Genomic DNA, 20,845 nt, shown 5'->3' on the forward strand with positions numbered 1-20,845 from the left:
TGAATACATCGATGCTTTTATCATGACTGTGATATGAAGCAGTTCGGGATTGCTAAGAGACAGCTATCAGCTCCACACGCGACGCGAGTCCCGCGGATATAAAAGGAATATGGACATTTCATTCTACCGAACTACACGCAGAATCACTACTCACAGGTCAGTTTATTAGACAAATTAAACTTGTGAGGTAACGCAGCGCTGTTTCACTTGGTCTAACATTACACTAGCACACTAAACTGCATTTGAATGTGTTGAAATGTAACTTATGTGTTAGTTTGTCTGTATGAGACTAACGTTAGCAGTAACGTTAAGCTAGATCAACATTAGAATAACATACAGATCATATTCTGACATTTTATCATTGTTGAACTATATAACATTGATTCGTTTTATGTAAATGTGCTCACCTGTTTAATAAAGTACATGTAGAAGCGGTCGAAGTCTCGGACGTGGAGCTCTCGTTTATATACTGTCTATGGGAGCTCTCGGCATCTCGAAAACACCGCGCTGATATTGATTCTCGTTTTAGTTCTCCTTTTTTATCCAAAGTCTGCTTGCCATGGTCCATAATGTTTGAACGAAACAACAACAGCGTGCAAATAGACATTGCGAACAGTGGTCCACGTCTGTCGTCTTGGTTACTATCAGAGGGCTCTGGTTCATAGCTCTGGTTACCATGGCAGCACGAGCGGAAACCAGGGACAACGCGGATATGACGCCATTGACTGCGACATAACGGAAATAAAGACACGGTCCGTGTCTTCGAATTAAAATATTAATTTCTCTGGATTTAGAAGTTAATTGGAACTGTCGGGATAATGTAAATACACAACTTTAAAAAATATATAACATAGATATAGTGATTTTTTATATTTTTAAAGCAAAAAAAATACATATTGTGCCTTTAAACAGCAAGTAATAAAATGGGAACAAATAATCAAAATCACGAGCAATAGCACAAATAAATACAACAGAACAAACATATAAATGAAATAAACATATAAATGAAATAAAATGTGCTTTTCAGGTTTTTCATGTAGGTTTAAACAGGAGATTTTCAGGTAGAGAAATTGTAATGAAATGTCTAACTATATAACTAGATCAACCTTTATTAAAGTTAATCAGTGAAGAGCATTTAAAGATGCATAAATAATGTTTTGAAATGTTGAAAATATAAAACGTAAAATACTGTTATTTGAAATAAAAATAAAATAAAAGATACTTAAAATGTGAAATTAATATATATATATATATATATATATATATATATATATATATATATATATATATATATATATATATATATATATTTTTTTTTTTTTTTTTATGGCTGGGAATTGATTGAAAAAAATTAACTAATTAATTGCACAATTTGCTGTAATTAATTAACACACAAAGCGGAAAAGACCCACTCATGAAAGCTGCGCGAGAATGAAACCTGATCGCCGAACACGGAGGGGCAGGACGGCATATGTTCAGCCTTTTCAATAGCAGCCGCAACAGGAAATCATTAAAACGAGGCAAAAAAAAAAAAAAAGTGCTGCGTTAATTGCGTTTTTTTTTTTTATGCGTTAAACATAATCGCAAAGATATATATATATATATATATATATATATATATATATATATATATATATATATATATATAGCTAAAACAAGCAGAAACATCATTATGCCATTAATTAAAACAGTGTAGCGCCAACCCTAACCTGTATCATGATTATAGACAAATAAATCGTGTTTGTTTTTTACCTTTGAATGGCCTGATTTTAATTTACAGGTGAATTTCCACCACAATATGTAGACGTAGAGCAGAAGTTTACTCCAATCTCCAATCAGACATTCTCAAACAACAACTAGATCTATTTGTGAATGCGGTTCTACAGTACAAATTTCTACCTTACATTAAAAACAGAAACACAAATCTATCACCTATTCATGGAGCTTTAACGTTTAAAATGTGATTAAATAACATTACAGTCTTACGTTATTCCTTATCCAATTCATACTCCAGAACAAGTTCAAACATATCAAAATAATTCTTCAGTTTCTTGTGTTCAGGTTGTGGGATTGTGAAAAGCCTACCTCCTTTTCTTGGGTTGGGCTTTTCTTTGGGGCGATTCTGGCAATCGTCCCCTCGTATTTCTCACTGCTTACATCGAAGGAGCCTGAGGAACCAGCCTCCATGATCACAGGCTTCCACTGCAGATAGAGATGTGATTTAGAAGAAAGTGGAAGTTTTAATGAGCACAAAAATGTATGAAGTTATCTACAACAGGACAACTATGAATGAACAAGTCCTTTTGTTAGTCTAAACTACCTTGTCTTCATTGCCTTTTGCTTGTTGATTAAAGGTCACAGAGCCCTCAGGCAGCTTTTTGAGTCTGGTGGCCTTCTTGGTGTCATTCACCTTCAACACACAGCATTTGTATGTTATGAAGCTTCGAATACAATCAATCAACAACAAAGCCAAAGATACAGAGTTGTACTGGTGGAAAAAGAGAGCTTAATAATTTTACTCACAGTCAAAACAGTGAGCTCCACTTCATCCATGACATTCAACTCATCATCTGATAAATGGTCAGCAGCAGAAGCCGTCAGGTTATCATGTTTCTCTGTCATGATGGTCAGGGTTCCTTCGCTCTTGCTCATGACCACACCCTGTGATAAAATAATAATAATAAATATATTATGTTTTCAGAAGAAAAGTAGTGCTTGTCTGTGCAAAATCCAGGGTAGGGTGTTCTAGATGTTAACCAGGCTGACACCAAAGTCTCTTTAATACTGTGGCTTCTAGATATGTCTTGGGTCTCTCCTTCAAAGTAAAAATACATTACATCACATTTTGCCCATTCTCTGCTAGGCTAAAATGTTAAGCCTGACCCATTTAGAAAAGTAAATCACACACACATCCTCAAGCCGCATGATTTAGGATCCTTCATGTCTAGCACAAAGGTGCAGGATGATACTTGTCCTGTTGGACAAAAAGTTTGGATTGGAATATATAGTATATAGGCCTTAAAATTTCTTTATAGTATAAGCTTTTTTAATGTTTTTTGAAGAAAAAAAAAGTCCAATGCATTTATTTATTCATACATGCGGTGAAATGGTGCAAAGTTGAATTTTCTGCATCATTACTCCGGTCTTCAGTGTCACATGATCCTTCAGAAATCATTCTAATATAATGATTTGGTGTTAATTTATTATGAATTATTTTATTTTGGTAGTAAGCTTGTGGGTGGCCGTTCTCAGACTGCTGTCACACGAACCAGTTCCGGAAAAGCGGAGGAGAATGAATAAATGGAAGATGTTTTTTGTTTTTGTTTTTAATCATTAACAAATGTTAAAACTATTTTTACTGCTTAATAATTTTGTGGAAACTGTTATACATTTTTCCAGGATTCTTTGCGAATAGAAAGTTAAAAAGAACAGCATTTATTCTGCTATGTTCCGGTGAGAAGACGGACATGAAGAAGCTAAGCACTACATCTACTTATAATGTAAGCATCCTTTATTGACATAAAAATACCCCGAATGGCATAAAAATCACACACAAGTGTACAGGACATCGTCATTCAGAAGGACAGGAATTATGGTCACGTAATATGATTGACAACTCTAGACCGAACGAGCGCTCACTGAGTTATAACCAGAGCCGGACAGTAACGGAGTACATTTACTTGAGTACAGTACTTAAGTACAATTTTGAGGGATCTGTACTTTACTCGAGTATCATTTTTGGGGAGTACTCATGACTTTACTCAAGTACATTTGAGAGGCAAATATTGTACTCTTTACTCCACTACATTTCTATCCATAACCGTGAGTACCCGTTACTTCTATAAAAAAAAAAAAAAAATAAATAAAAAAAAGGAAAAAAGAATCTCGGAAACCCTCAATTTGTTGTTTCCCTCTCAAACGTGATTGGATTGTGCAGGCGCCACTGATTGGGACAGCCTATCAGCAATCACCTTCAGCTTTCCACCAAAGTCAACTCCATGGTCAGATTTAGATAAGAGACGAAACCATGGACAAAACAATGGATGAAGACGCAGCAGGTCCATCCCGGGAATGTGCCAACCCGTGGCCCCACCTCGCCAGACTATTTCAATTTTCTGAACAAGTTAATGATAGTTTTCGCTTCAAGTGTTTGCTGTGTTTACCAATGTAAGCACTGTGGCAGTAGTAATGCAATATTTAGAAAATGTACTCTTGTACTCTTGATACTCAAGTACTTTTAAAAACAAGTACTTCAGTACTTTTACTTAAGTATACATCTGACTGTAGTACTTTTACTTGTACTTGAGTAAAATTTAGCAAGGGGTATCTGTACTTTTACTCAAGTAATGAAGCTGTGTACTCTGTCCACCTCTGGTTATAACTCACACAAAACCCGGAACAGGAGAGACAGAGCGTGCTTTGAATGCTCTTTCAGCTCTTCAGGTTGCAAAACTCAGTGGAAAATTAATAGAATTATATTCTGTGTGACAAAATATTTTTCAATAAATCAATATTTCTCCAAATATGCGCACTAACGACCGCTGTTCAGTGCAGCTGCGTGAACAAATAAAATAACCGCAGCAGACGTGACTGAATATGAGTGCATGTTTTTATTCTATTCAAAATATCATAAGTTACCGATTGATTATTTTGCACTCCTGAAATTAATTAAGAAATTAATGTCACTGCAACCGGATAAACAGTGGTCAAATATGGAAGCTGGAGTCTTATATCTTTCTGATACACAGTTTGTCCAGATAAAGTAAGAGTGTGATGATTGAACGTGCAGTGAATGTAAACAATAATCTGGGGCCGCCGGCGATGCGCTGCAGGTTCAGGGGTTAAGTAGAACATTTTTAAGAATCTTACAGATACAATGCTCATTTAATTCAATACGGATTTTTCTGAATAAAATAAAAGGAATGAGCAGTTACAAGCGTACGACGAGCACATACTTCAACAGTTCTAAACTTTCAAAGACAAACCAGGAAAAAAGGTCGGTGGATGATGGGATACTTACAGTCTCCCTGATTTCTTTGGTGAGCTGAAAAGTGTCTGGTGTTTTTGGTTTGATGTTTGTGGCTCTTTGTTCCTTGGTAATAACATTTGTCAGCAACTGGAACTCCACACGATCATACAGTAGCAGAGTTATATCGGTGTCCGCTTTGCCGAAGGGCAGTTTAATGGGATCCGTAGAGATAATGGTCCTGATGCGGCCAGGATTAGCCTCCTTGACATTGCCCTGATTAAATACATAAAGAGATTTTTAATGCTTCACTTAGTACAACTCTATACAACAAGGATATTGTTACCAAGACACATTAAAGTAGTGGTACTGTAGTGGTACACAGGTACTGCAGAAGAAGAACAGAAAACACATTAAAATATAGTTTAAGTGCGTGAATAGTGGTTGGTTGGTGCTTCGCCTTTATAAGGTGGAACCGAAACTTTCTTCTTCAGACCGTTAACTTTGCACCGACAAAGTAGTTCTCTATCGCATCGCTATTCCCGCTGTTCCGGTGAGAAGACAAACATGAAGAAGCTGAGCTCGTGAGACGCTGTCAAAAAAGCTTGTAATGGCTTTACAAAGTGAAACTATTGCAGGTGTTTTTCATTGCAGGTTTTTCAATAAAAATAATCTTTTAGTTTTTACAATTTTGTGTGAAATTATTTGGTAGTCAGAGGTGGGATGGGGCTTGGGGGGCACCAGGTTTTTTCAAAGGTTTAAAGGGGGGGGACGTGTCCAAAAACGTTTGAGAACCACTGGATTAAAGCATAATCTCCACCACAGACTCATCAATGTGCTACATTACATACAAAAATTAAGTAGAGAGAAAGATCTCCCACGCCTGACTTCTGACTACTGTACATGTGCCCCATTAGAAAGGTAGGGGTGATCAGATTCACAAGTGAAGCCACCCAAAACAGTTTGTGATGTTTAGGTGCAGGTAAACATGAAATTGATGATATCAAAATAATAAAACAGCATAGAGCAAAATGGTTAGAGACTAGTTTTCCAGAGCTGACTATCTGAAGCTTACAGACCAAGCCTCGGAATCACAAATGTGTTTCTGTAATTTAATTGTTATGCTATTCAAAGGGTTTGTTAACTCAAAAATGAAATTTGTGTCATCAATTACTCACCCATGTCATTTAAAACCTATTGAGACTTTTGTTGATCTATGAAACACAAAAGAAGATATTCTTAATGAAACTTGAGTCACTCCACTGAAAGTGAATAAAAGCCTAAATTAAATCTGTCTCTTCAGACAAATTGGATTAAACTGCTCAATTGATATGGATTTATCTTCCAATCTCGTTTGGCGTTTTGGGTGAATAGACTTTCAATGGAGGGACAAACTATATATGAAGATGAAACTATCCTCATTTGTGTTTTGATGCACAAAAGTCTTAATGGGTTTGGACCGACTTGAGGCTCATGAATATTAATTAGACAGGCCAAAACTGACCTGTTCTTGGCAGAGCTCCTGAGAAAGGAGCTGTAAAAATATATTGAGCTGTAAAAATATATTGAGAAGGTTTAGGAGTTAAACCTAAAATAAAACTCCAGAAAGGTGTACAATATGGGACCTTTAAGTATGGTGTATGTCGTCATGGACAGATGTAACAATATGATTAATGCTAAATTAAAATTACATTTAAACTAGTGACATTTCTAAAACTATAACAACCCTAGTGTGTACGCGACTATCTGGCCTTGATGGACCTCCAGTGCATGCTCAAGTAATTGAAACCTTCAGACATCCTCAATCCTTCTCTTATCAAACTCACCAAGGCCAGCAGCAGTCACCCACGCACAAGTGGAATTTTTTTTTTTTCATTTATTGTTAAAACATAATTAATTATGTTAATACATGGTTAAAAATAGTTTATATGAGTAATGCTTGAATATGTGCATTGATGAATGTATTTTGTCCCTGAAGTTGTTGTGATAGTGGGTCGAGGCAGCTCAGTGTTCCCACTCACTGTTTCTGCTTATCACTCAAGGTCGACACACACACACACACACACCTGCAGAACTCCCTCAACGCTCAGCACTCTATCTCTTCCTCCCCTGAAAAGCTCTCATATTTCTATTCTCTGTACACAAGTGGATTAATATTGAATAGTGAGATTAAAACCCCATATCAAATAGCTTGACAAGCAGTTTTTCTTTCCTACCTTAACTGAACGTTGAGAGGGACATACTCACTCTAGAGAGCATCAGAAAAAAAACTTTAATTTGATAGATCTACCTGTACTAGCAATGTCAATTTACAAATTCCCATAATCGATGGTTGTTAAAATTAACAATCAATTAATCATTAACTTGTTAAATCTTAAGCGGGGGAGGGGTGCTACTAAATTGTACGTCTGTCTGAATCATACACCTTTTTGTACCACTTGATGTGTGTATTTAAATGTTTTAAACCTTGTACGATATGATCTTGTAGTTTCAACCAATAAATAGCTCAGCGGATATGTGCAGTGTAGGTCTTATAAAGCTTTCTTGGCTTACAGCAGTAAGAATAGCTTACAGGTACATCTCTAGAGCAACAGATTTCGGCTTCAGGTCGGGTCAAACGATCTTGGGCACTACAGGCCGGGTTCAGGCTTGAGTTTAAAACAAAGCATATATATAACAATAGTATGATGACCGATTTACACAGAGGTTAATATTATTTCCGGCCTGTCTTGTCATATAAATCTAAAAAAAACAACTGTAGATACATCTATGTCAATCCCTTTTGTCAGGTAATATTATAATTTAGCCTATATTTCATCAACAACACAAACTCAGGAGCTAACTAGGTTAGTTAGTTTGGTTGCTTACAAATAGCTCACTCACTCCTTCTAGCTAACGTGACCTTCTCCACCACTTAAGTTGAAACGATTGTCATTTGACAATGCATCTGGTCAATTTGTTAAATGTTTTTTTGTTTGAGAACTGAAGTATGATTATTTTGCATGTTTGTATTTCAGAGTACATCACAGCTCCTGTGTACAAATCTGTGAAACAGCCAATCAGAGCAGAGCTCAACATTATTATTCATTACCCTTCCATACAAGGTAATAACAGCCCATTTAATTCTAGGGACAAATCCTAGGGTTGTAAATGGACATGTAAAACCGTCTCTGGAGAATGTTTGCCCTTACCTAAGCCACATACCTTCCATGTAGATATCAGAGAACAATTTAAAATATCGTATCAATGCATTCTATGGCACCTTTAACTAATATGAACTAACAATAAGAAATACATTTGTTCCAGTATTTATTAATCTTTGTTAATATTAGTTAATAAAAATACAGCTGTTCATTGTTAGTTCATGTTAGTTCAGAGTGGATTAATGTTAATAAATCCAAACTTTTATTTTAATAATAACGTTTAAGTAAATGTTGAAATTAATATTAACTAAGGTTAATAAATGAAGTATTGTTCATGCTTAGTTCATGTTAACTAAGGTAGTTAACTAATGAACCTTATTGTAAAGTGTTACCAGCAACTAAAATTATTCAATCAAGAGCAGTGAGTGATTTTCTGTTTTTCTTTTGTTGTTTGATTCTTATTAACAGCATATATAGCAGTGGGTTGCAGTATGCTGCCACTTTAATTCACAGATCTAATGTACACATGCGATTTCTTCACTTGCTGTTAAAGTTCACAGATATGACCAACTGTTTATGTGAACTTTGTGTGTTTTTGACATAACCTTTCCACCTTTAACCATAAGTCTTTGGCAGAGTATCTGAGGCACGAGCTGTAAAGGCTCCGCCCTCTTCTGGATACGGGGGCGGGGAGCAACAGTTCATTTGCATTTGGCTAGTTGACGTGACGTGGCTTTTTCACCGTCACAGAGGATAAAAAATTATTTATTTCACATTTTCATCATTTAGAATACTATAAATGGTTAAACATTTTCTTGTTTTACATGAATTTGTTGTTTAAATACATGAGTTATTTTTAATTTTTTTTACAATTTTGAGCCAAATCTCAAAATCGTCCTATGGTGTGACGGTAGACAACATTATTTCATAAATATTAACTTTTATAAATAAAGAAAATAATGTTTAAACATCTTAATGAACACTCCTGGCATAATTGTGCAAGTGTCTATTTCACTAAGTGGCCATCACTTTTCCTATACATGCATTTCTAAAAGTGCAGGAATTTAATAAAGTTTGTCACAGAAAAAAATGTCCTTTGGTGTTATGCAATAACCTGATATTAAGTTGGGCAATATCATGGACAACTAAATTTAGTTGAAAGACCCCATTCAAGGTCATGTGACTGAAGACCCCTATGAAGCCCATGAGCAGTGCACATGGCAAGTATTTCTCTCTGAATTGTTCAAATATTTAACTATGTTTTCAGACCACTGAAGTTTTTTTGTCCTTTACTGTGACACTCCTAAATTAATTTTAATTAAAATTTTTATTTTTAACAGCAGGACTATGTAATATTATGCAAATGTATCATGCCAATTGCTAATAACAGTTCAGCTAATATTAGCATGGTTATTAACTGCCACAAAAGCTCAAATGGCCTTTGTGTGACAGAAAATGTCACAGGAAATGTCCTTTGGTGTGACACTTTGGCCTGTCACACCATAGGACACAGATGTCACACCATAGGACAAGACCTCCTTAAGAAGCTTTTAAAACGAATATATAAAGTTTCAACAAAAAAACAAATGTCCTCCTTTATTATTGTTACAATAAACACTATATATTCTGACTCTTTTTATGCAATGACTATCTTTGTCCTTTAGTGTGACGTTTTGTCCTATGGTGTGACAAACATAAAACAACAGAAAAATATACTTATTTCAAAATATCTTTTAAAAAAAAAGAGTCAAGTTAGGCATTAGGGGAGTTACAATAATATCTCCTCTTAAATAGGTACAATTTCAAACAGTTTTGTAAGGTTGGTGAAAAAGTTTTATTGACATTCGTAGGGAAAAGTTTATCAGGTTCATCTATCCATGTTGAAAATGATTCTAATTAGTACTTTCATGTAAAATAAATATCACTTTAAGAAAATAATGTTTTAATAATGTGAACAATTCTGTCTCAAGTATTTTTTTATGTTATTTAATATAATTTCTTAGTACTTTTTAAATGTCACACCATAGGACACATTTACAGTACTGTTGAGTGAAAACGCGAAAAAAATATGTGAAGTCATTGACAAAATGAGTGACCACTACTATTTTCTGAAACTGCAGTTTTCATACTCCATAAATATATGTATTTTTTCTTAAAAAGTTGTTTTCCAAAAACAGGGTATCTGCACAATTTTTAAAGTCAAATTTAAGGCTTTTTAAGACCTGAAGAAATCAAAATTAATACCGTACATTAGGGGTGCGCAATATTGACAAAAATATGTCTTGCTATTTTCAAAGTTTTGTTGATAATAATTAGATGATATTTTACTGATTGTGTTTTTGTACTGGTATCCCGGCTGTTTGTTGACAGCAAATATGAAAAAAATTCATATTTTTTATATTCTATGCAGTGGTCAGTTCACAGTAGTGACCGAAATTAACATTTTTATTAAGGGGCAATATTTGCCACCTTAAATTGATTTCCAGGGGCATTTTCACCTATATATGGACATTGTTTCTAAACGTATTTAGATGTATGCATCACCTTTTATGTCAACATTCAAATTAAATTATATTAGAATAACACAGTACCCAATGTCAAAATAAATCATTAAATTAAAATCCATCCTTGCAGTGCAGAGGTGACACAGAAGCAGCATCAAAACTGGCATTAGCCTACTATATTTACACTTCATTTACAATTGCATAAATAAAGCTATTCAATATTTAAATATGAAATGATTTATAATTTTAACGTTTTAATTAAAGGATACTTTAAATATGAAACTAAAACCACCAGTAGGTGGCGGCAAGTCACTGTCTTAATAAGCGAGTTGTTGGAGTCATTTCAACCGATTTGTTCAAACGGCTGATTCATTCAGAAAACAAGTGATTGTTTATTGAATCGTTAAAATGATTTGTTCAAAACGCGCATTTCAGTGTAAAAAAAAAAAAAAAAAAAAAAAAAAACCATCGCTGTCTGTTGGACCACGGCTTCATTATGAAATTCTCGACGGCGATATAAAGTGAAAATGGACAATATTGTGTCCAAAAAGTAACTCACAATGTTAACTTTGTTAATTTAACTGTTGTATCAAATAAATAGCACATTTGCAATTGTGCAAAGGAAAACGGCACTCTTGCTCATGTGATATTCTAATATAACATAATATGATATAAATGTAAGACAAAAACTCATTTGGGGGCATCTATAACTGCACTGACACATCACGCAGTGAAAGCAAGCATGAGAGAAACGCGATGTCAGCTCGCACTCGCAGTGCCTCGTACATATTACAATATCATCATAGTTCGTAGACAACATCGCACACTCCTAAGCACATAAAGAGTGAACTTACAATTGAACTGACATTTACTCGTTTTCTTCTCTCCTCTCGCATGCAGGAGACAGACGCAGGCTAATATACTGCCGTAAGTGACGCGAATTGTCACGTGAACAAGCAAATCCACAAAGATAGAATAAAAAAAATAATACGTAGGGCTACGCTAATTAGATAGTTTTAATTTCGAAAGCATTTAGATAAGTCTAAGTCAAAGTGTCGTCTAAAATTTAAGACCTTTCATAAGTAAAAATAAGACATTTTTTAAAAAATGTGTATTTTTAAGACTTTTTATGGCCTTAAATTTAAAAAATCTAATTTAAGACCTTTTAAGACTTTTTAAGGATCCACGTGGACCCTGAAAAAAGTACTTTTTCTTGGTCATTTGTCAACTACCCATTTAAAGATACATGCATGAAAACAGCATGTTTTTCCTTCCACTCAAAAACGTACTAATTTGACTTTTACTCACATCAGGAAGGACTGTGAGAACTACGCCTTCATACACCGTACTGTCAATGTCATCTGTTCCGCCTGGTGCCACTTTCACGTCAACCGCACATTCTTTTCCCTGACATAAGAAATTAAAGCACAAAAATTAGTACAAAACCATCTTCAATACGTAAAAATGCTTTAAAAGAATTCTGGGATTTTAGCACATATATAAACACATACCAGATTTTTCACTACTGTGAAATGCACTTTAACCCCAGGCACCAAGTTGGCCCGGTTTCCAAAAAAGGCATCAAATACAAAAGAGAATTTCTTCAAATCCTCCCGTTCAATGAAACCACAATTATTCTGAGGAGAAATCAAAAACAGTGCAATCAAAATGTTTGATACTCAAAAAGCATTCCGATTTTTAAGCAAAACATTTTTTAAATAGAAATGTAGCACAAATGGTTATTATTCCGTCACAGTTTAGCATCACATTTGTTTAGCGCACAGTGACATGTTCAACACATTATTCATTATTAATAATCTACTAATATAATTTACTATATTATTAATACTTACGCCAATAAATGAAATGATTCCCAATGAGCGTCCACGAGGAGTGCTGAAATGAAAACACACATGGCAGTTTACTTCAACAACCTCTCCTTTCTCAGAACCACTATCGATTTTCCAGCAAAAAAAAAAAAAGCATGGCTATAAATTACTTTGCAGAGATTTTCTTGAATGCTGATATCTTTGATGCCATCGATTTGGAAGGTTCTGTCTTTGTTTCTTTTGGTGCCGGCTGATCTTTTTTCTTCGGAGGTTGGGGTGGACAGGCATTTCCAGGGAGAGGCATGCTCTAAATTAAAAGCACATCAGACATTGCACTGCAGATCTACAAGCTTATAGAAGAGCAAACATTTAGTACTGAATTAAATACAAGTGTGAACTTACAGTGGCATTGAAAGCCTCAGGTTGTGGCTGAACTGGACCTGGGCCTCGGAAATCTAGTGGAGGTCCAGCAAACCCTCCTCTCTCTCCAAATGCATGATTGCCCTTAATTACATGAAAAAATAATAATATTTGCTTCATTCTACATTAAAATAAAATTGACAACTGTTTTTAATGAAATATTGCAGTATTTATTATAAATGATTAATCCATGGCCAGCATCATATTTAAAAAATGAATGTGTCCTGCATAAGCTTTAATCAAAATAACTTCCCTTCCCTCTTGCATTTATGATGCGTTTACTGGCATGAGGGCTGGGCAACCTGTCAATCATTTGACATCACAGCAATAGCAAACAACCACCCATAATCCAATCAATTCCTGATGGACAAAAAGTCCCGACCTATGTTTTTTCTTGTTTGTTTCATTCTGATATACGTCACACAATAGGGAAGAAAAGACTATTGCAACTTCAGGCCCTGTTTACACCTGGTGTTTAAGATGCGTTTTGGTCGATCGGATCACAAGTAGACGAGGGAGACACATTCCTTTTTACATCTGGTGTTTTAATCCGACTCTTTTGTCCACTTTCAACCACTTCTGTCCTGATTTCTTCGAGGGGAGGTTCTATGGGCCTTTTCAGATCTTTAATCTACTGGATGAAATAACTAAGCTCACGCAATTTACATATGAACAATATGTAAGACCAGACGAACGCTGTGAGTGTGTGTTAGAAATCAGGAATTGTGAGAGAACATTCGGTCTCATTCACCAAGCATGCGTACGCACACATTTGAGCATGAAATGTGCGTACAGTCGTACAGTTTTAAGAACAAATCACGATTCACCAAAAATTTCGTGATAAAATTTATTCTAAATGTATGAAGAAATATAGGAACAACTGAAACCAAAAGCACTTACTCTGTACGCCACGGCCCTCTAATCGCGTTATCTTTCATCCTAACACGACTATAATTATATTGAAGTATGTTGCATTAATTGTATTACATAATCCATATATACAATTATATCATATTATTATTAAATAATACAATTAAATTTTTAAATACATTCCATTTCCATCATATACAGTTAAAGCTGCGTTATAGCTTCAGCTACGAGGTTTCTCTGACTAACGCAGATATACGCATATGTACAGCTGGATAAGGAGAGGTCTGTAATCTGGGTCTGTATAAAAGGAGTTTATTGTGAGAACTGGTCTGAAAACAGCAGCAAGTTTGACGAGAGTGACGAAAGGCTGTATTAGGAAGGCATGTGCGGAAATCCCTTATGTGGAGATGGTTTGGGTGTGTTTTATGCAAATGACTAACCGCTCATTTAGACTACTCCAAATTCACTAACATCAGAACGATGTTAAGAACAAATTCATGTACGAAGTTCATCTTTGCATTAGGGCTGTGCAAAAATATCGATACAGCTAACTATCGTGATATTTTTTTTTCACGATAGTGTATCGATATTTCAACCTCTAGTATCGATATTTTTATTTTTTTATTTTTTTATTTTTTCAATTTCATCAAATCCCTCTGTGTGCGTCAAACGACCTCCTCCGCCGCTGCTGTAGTTGTCGCTGACTCGCTGTCCAGTTGTATGAGGCGCCGGACTGGACAAAAGCGAAGCGAACTGCGCGCGAGAGAGACCGAGGGTGTGAGCGCGCGAGAGAAACCGAATGTGTCTGCGCGCGAGAGAGACCGAGTGTGTGAGCACGCGAGAGAAACCGAGTGTGTCTGCGTGCGAGAGAAACCGAGTGTGTCTGCGTGCGAGAGAGACCGGGGGTGTCCGAGCATTAGTATTGGTACATACATAGTAATATAATTACTATATAAGAGGCATGGAAGTTCGATTAATGGACAACAATAATCAGTACAAACGTCTTGTTTTGAACTATTGTTTAATAAATATAAATAATTCGAGCACATAAACTTCCATATGGAGGATTAAATAAGATTGAATGTATGTAGTAAGATTCCATAACTAATCACTGACACTGTACCACAACCGCGTCAAATAACAATGATTCTGAATTTTATTCACCAACATCGGGATGTTGTCAGTGCAAGTCATGGTGTCCGAGCATTAGTAGGCTTATTTGGTACATAGTAATATATAATTATTATATAAGAGGCATGGATGTCCGATTAATGGACAACAATATAAATAAAAACAACAATTAAATTATTATAAACAATAGTTCAAAACAAGACGTTTGTAGTACTGATTATTGCTGTCCATTAATCGAACTTCCATGCCTCTTATAGTATATAATATTATGTACCAATTAGGCTACTAATGCTGGGGCACTCTCAGTCTCTCTCGCACGCATGCACACTCCGTCTCTCGCGTACTGTCGCTCGCACACGCAGACACACTCGACACAATGCAAATACCTTTGCGAAAAAATTGGAATTTAAGTTTTTGTCTGCTGAGTTATCAATATAATGTGATACACATACCAGAATACCCCAGGTGGTACATAACAAGTTGTATATTCAGTAGGGATGGGACTTTTTCTCGACAAAACGACCGACATTCGACACACGCTCCACTCGACAAAAAAAATACAGTGTCGACATGTCGAGGGGGCGGGGCTTGTGGGATTTCCAAATTGCATTTTTTTTTTGGGCTTTTAATTTATTACATTTCCTCGGTTACTTTAACCTCGGTTCCCTGAGAGATAAGGGAACGAGTATTGCGTTGCAAACGCTATGAGAAAACTCCTTTTCTCGAGAAAAGAACGACCATGGCATGTAAACAGAAGCAGCAGCGGAAATATGCACGATCCGCGAGTGCTGAAGACGTTCTGCACGGCTTTGATGGGTGCGCAGGAGGACACAAATGGGCGGCGACAGCTTCTTCCAGTGGCGGGAGCTTTTTCCTCAGCGCCGTCAACAGAAAGAGCGTTAACTGTACGTACACACCGCCGCCGACTTGAGCTGCAAAGAAGCTCTGGCCGCCCTGTCAAGGACGCTTGTCAAAAAGTACGGGGAAGCTTGACCGCTCTGAATGGTGAGTGCGCGCGCGCGCGCGGCCGGGACTCGCTCTCTCTCTGCTCGTGCGCTTAAAATTTCATATTTTGTTATGAACATTCACCCGCCAGTGTGGCGGATAGCCTTTTGAGATTTACTCGGCAAACAGAAAATCTACCCGCATTTGGCGCTTGGCGGGTGTTAATTTCGGACCCTGATGTAGAATATTTTACACCCTCCGCATTGCTGCTGCTCTTTAAAAAAAAAGAAAAAAAAGGCCGACAATCCGACAAAAAGTCGACACATGGGCCTCGACAGTCGATTTCCCAAATCCCGTGTCGTTCCCATCCCTAATATTCAGCTCTATTTTTATTTTATTTTTACATTTTTGATTTAAAAAAAAAAAGTATTGCAATATGTATTGTATTGTATCGTATCGTGATATATCGTATCGTGACCCATGTATCGTGATATGTATCGTATCGTGAGGCCCTTGCCAATACCCAGCCCTACTGTGCATACAAATACAAAATAATACACGCAATTATTAGCGAATGAGACAGACCCATAATGAGCTTGGTACGTTTTTTTCGTCTTCAAACCAAACTTGGGTCTCCAGCCAAATGCCCACTCCACATATACACTTGCGATCTTGGCCGCTTGAGAGCATGTGCACGCGACAGGAAGCAAGTGCGCAAGACTGTCCCATGTCTTAAAAATGCCAAAGTGCAGTGCCATCAATGCACACTAAACCCACACTCTCTCGAATACCGCTTCGGCTAAGCGTATCCCATCATGCATTACGTTCGGGAACTCGCTTGCTCCGAAATCGCGAGGAAAACATTTCATTTTAAGTTTAATCATAATTAGATATTACATATACAGTAATTTGGTAGTAAAACAAAGTGTTGCACATTTTATTGGTGCAAATATGAGAAGGGTGTGTGTATTTTGTACAACATTTGCAACTGCTTTCTATCACTTAATAAGAAGCACCACAATTTTAAATGTTACATAAATGTTAAATGTTTTTTTTTGCAAGACTATAAGTGTGTCCCATGATCGGGTAATCAAAAGATCTATACATACTTGCACTTGCAGTCATCACGCCTATTTTTTTTAACACTTGGGCCAAATACAGGAAATACGTCATGTCAATCGATTTTTGCACACACACACACACACACACTAGATTCAGCCGGACCGCGTGACCCCACACACTTGTTGATAGAACAAATCAACGACATCGTCAGCTGGCTCCAGCGGCGGTTTCTTCATTAAGGCTGATTTATACTTCTGCGTCGGACCTACGCCAGAGCCTCTACGCTGTAGGCAACGCGTTGGTTTTCATTTATATTTCTGCGTCGTTGTCCGCGTTGACGCACGCAGAGGGAGCATGTGAAACCCGAGGGAGCGGTCCTAGCAGACCAGTGGTGTAGTCTAGTTTTTTGTAGTGAGTATACTGTAATCCCCCCCCCCCCGCCTCATACTCACCCATCCCAGACCATCACTAATGCATACAGTATGCATCGACATGTAATTGAGAGCATTATGAAATATTAGGTGTTATCAACATGTCAATTTATTATAAGCAACACAAGACTTTAACAGCCATTTAGCCTACAGCTGGGGAGACTGGACTGATTTTCTACTGTTTAGTGTTAATCACCATCTAACTCAGCCAGTTAAGAGCTACATTTAGCCTTAGATGTTATATGAATATGGTCCCTGAAGCACAGGTTTTATCAGTTGACAATAAAAAAATAAAAAAAAGAAACATTATAGGCACAAATACAAATTTACTTTTAGAAATGGTGTTTTTGAAAAAAAAAAATGGTGTTATTGTTTTGGCAAGTTTAGGCTACTCTTTAAATTAAAACATGTATGAAAACTTGTGTGATATTCCCTTAAAATAACGTTTTAATAGATTTTATTATTATTATTATTTTAAAATTCATTTTTACTTCTTTTTAATTTCTTTGAGTTAGACCGAACTTTTATTTTGGTGGGTTGTAGACATTTGAGTTTCTGTGTGTTTTAATAAACTATTATTATTATTATTAGGCCTACTTGAAGTATACTCTACTGTGCAATAGTAATATAGTTCTGTTATAATTTCTTCAAGTTATACCGAACTTTTATTTTGACAGGTTGTCGTAAAGACATTACAGTTTCTATGTGTTTGTATATGAAACGAATGAATGACTTTTATCAAATGAAATGGTGAAATTCTCGTGAAGTGACTCTCATAGCAGCTCTGCGATGAAGTGCACATGTAGTAGCTCATGTCTCAATACAGTGAAACGCTGAAAACACCACGAGCGTGATCACGCGTGCTTCAGTGTGTGTGTGTGTGTGTGTGTAGTGGAGCACACATTGAGCGCTCATTCATTCCCAGAGACACATAGAACAATTGCAGTCTCTTTTAACTTTAATATTCACAGACACTAGTCCATATCGAGATTTGATTCATTGTACAGCCCTACTTTTGATTTATTCATTCAAAAATAGCCAAATTCGGTGACAAACTGCTTAGCAAGCTCCATTTGTGACTGGTTCGGTGTCGCTTCGCAAACACAGACGGGGTGAATTTATGAATGAAAGTGAAAGTTCTGATACAAAACGAAGTTGTTACGCATCCTCACGATTTTTTAAGTGGGTATACGGAAATCCTTGGCCTTTTCTAGTGGGTATACGGCGTATACCTGCGTATCACGTAGACTACACCACTGTAGCAGACCAATCACAGCGCTTGCGTCCGCGTAGAGTTGACGCGTTGTTACATTTTTGGAGAGGTGAACGTCAGGGTACGCCGAAGGGTACGCGCGCTACGCACAGCCTACGACGTAGCTATGGCGTGAGTTCGACGCAGAAGTATAAATTGGGCTTTAGGGCGATTGGGCGACGCACCACCAAAGTGTGAAAGGGACTTTTTCAATCACAATCTCATTCAACCACAGAGTTACGCTAGCAGTCACTCACTGTTGTTCTGCCTCTGGATATAGTCCAATCAGCGCCAAGTCACGTTCTGTGGAGTACCGCCTCTTTTTGGGAGATTTCACTATGGCCGAAAATCGCCCAGAGTGTTCCCATAGACTTGCATTCAAAGATTTTTTTTTTCGAACTGCAGGCACTGCAATGCATTCTCTATGGGTTCCGGGAGGGCTCGCACTAACGTGCTTTCGTCATCATACGTAAACTTCACTTGTGCAGCGATTGGTGGAAACAAATATACCTCTAATAATATTTAGCCATAAGCTGAAGTGACATCCAATAATTTCCTCAGTGCATAACTTACATTTCACGGACATATTCTCCATCTGTAAATGTTAGAAAGTCAATATTTCCAGTTTGCTGTCATGAGTGGGCGAGCTTTCTGCAAGCTAAACTTCCGTGAATGAGCGCCGCCGCGTGCATGCGCGCCGAACAGACGGAGCGCAATAGAATAGGAGCGCAATTATTCTGACTAAAATATACATTAGCACTAAATTATAAATATATTTAGCTAAAATATTTGTTGTTGAATATTTGTTGTTGTTGGTGAACATAAATGTGCTAGAGAATTTCAAACCTACATGTGTATTTTTTATGATATTAGCTTTGTTTTTATTATTTTTTATTTATTTGAAGTTTAGTAAATTTAGCTACTTCTTTAAAAAGCATTATTTTGTTTTTAGATTGTAATGTTGCAATGTTAGAATGTAATGTGATTTGACCCCTTTTTTGGATAGACTGCAGATAGACAGCAAGGTTACACTATGTTTGTTTTTATAACCTTCAATATGAACATTGTTTGTAGGACAATATTGATCAGGATATTTTTTTATTTTTTTATTTATTAAATACAGGTTTTTTTTATTCAAATAGAAAAATAATAATTAAAGGTCCCGTATTATGCCCCTTTTCACAAGATGTAAAATAAGTCTCTGATGTCCCCAGAGTGTGTATGTGAAGTTTCAGCTCAAAATACCCAACAGATCATTTTTTACAGCATGTTTAAATTGTCATTTTTTGGGGCTCAGAAAAACGCGCTGTTTTAGTGTGTTCCCTTTAAATGCAAATAAGCTGCTGCTGGACGACCCAGGGGGCGGAGCTTCATGAGCTCGCGCTCAGTCTCTCGGGATAATTTCATCTCACGGAATGATGATAATATCAGAAACTCTCAGTAACGGTGTTCATTTCGAGTCGGACAATAATGCCTACAGAGTCAGAGTGCTGTATAGAGATGAAACAGGTATAGTTTAGTAGTTTAATTACGGTTATTATAACGTATTTGTCATCTGCTTGTATGTATCCATTATTTATTAATAGCCTACAAGTCTGCTGTCTGAATGATGATCAAACATATACTGATGAGTTTAATAAAGTTTATTGTACATCACACAAAAGATGAAGCGTCAGTTTTACTTCAGAAAATCACCGTAAGAGCTGAGTAAACACAGTAAGTTATAAGAAGTGTGCAAGTACATAAACGAATTTCGGTAGAGTTGAGGGAGCATTCCTGTGGGCGGAGGTTAGTCAAAAAACGGTTCTAGTGACGTCATTAAAGAAGGAAGTAGAGGGATGTAGTCCAAACGAGCCGTTCGTTGTAGGCGACTTCTGTTAAATAAAATATCTCGCTTGGTATTGAACTAGTGTTGTCACGATACCAAAATTATTGTTTCGATACCGATACCAAGTCAAGTATTGCGATTTCGATACTTTTTCGATACTTTTCCTGAAAAGGGAGAAACACTCTCAAATATCATTGCTGTGCTTTATTTTAAAACCGGGACAAGATTCTAATTATATAACACACTAATAAATTAACATATGAACAGCAGGTATATTAAACATTTGAACAAAATATGAAATATAAAAATAAAAATAAATTAGAATAAAAAATAAAAATAAATTAGAGCAATGACATTCAAGGTAAAAAAATATATAAATTTAGCAGCATTATCTCATTTATCATAAGAAACATAAGAGCTTTATCTTGATTCTGAACTTTGAATAAAAATATGAACAGCGATTA

The 20,845-nt window shown here is 36.4% G+C and overlaps 1 protein-coding gene across 2 annotated transcripts in view; it reads right to left on the reverse strand.

The window, feature by feature from the left end:
• Positions 1-20,845, reverse strand: part of LOC311069876 (uncharacterized protein) — a 38,891-nt gene that overhangs the window by 12,922 nt on the left and 5,124 nt on the right. For both annotated transcript variants that reach the window (XM_084093398.1, XM_084093397.1), the window contains exons 2-10: positions 12,845-12,946; positions 12,613-12,749; positions 12,467-12,509; positions 12,125-12,250; positions 11,922-12,020; positions 5,021-5,242; positions 2,524-2,661; positions 2,321-2,410; positions 2,086-2,202 (exon numbers count right to left, since the gene is read on the reverse strand). In XM_084093398.1, coding sequence (XP_083949524.1) covers positions 2,086-2,202; positions 2,321-2,410; positions 2,524-2,661; positions 5,021-5,242; positions 11,922-12,020; positions 12,125-12,250; positions 12,467-12,509; positions 12,613-12,749; positions 12,845-12,946 — 1,074 coding nt within the window. The remainder of the gene's footprint in view (positions 1-2,085; positions 2,203-2,320; positions 2,411-2,523; positions 2,662-5,020; positions 5,243-11,921; positions 12,021-12,124; positions 12,251-12,466; positions 12,510-12,612; positions 12,750-12,844; positions 12,947-20,845) is intronic.

The sequence above is a fragment of the Abramis brama genome (genome assembly GCF_963993115.1).
Source record: "Abramis brama genome assembly, chromosome: 19".
In the NCBI taxonomy this organism is placed as follows: Eukaryota; Metazoa; Chordata; class Actinopteri; order Cypriniformes; family Leuciscidae; genus Abramis; species Abramis brama.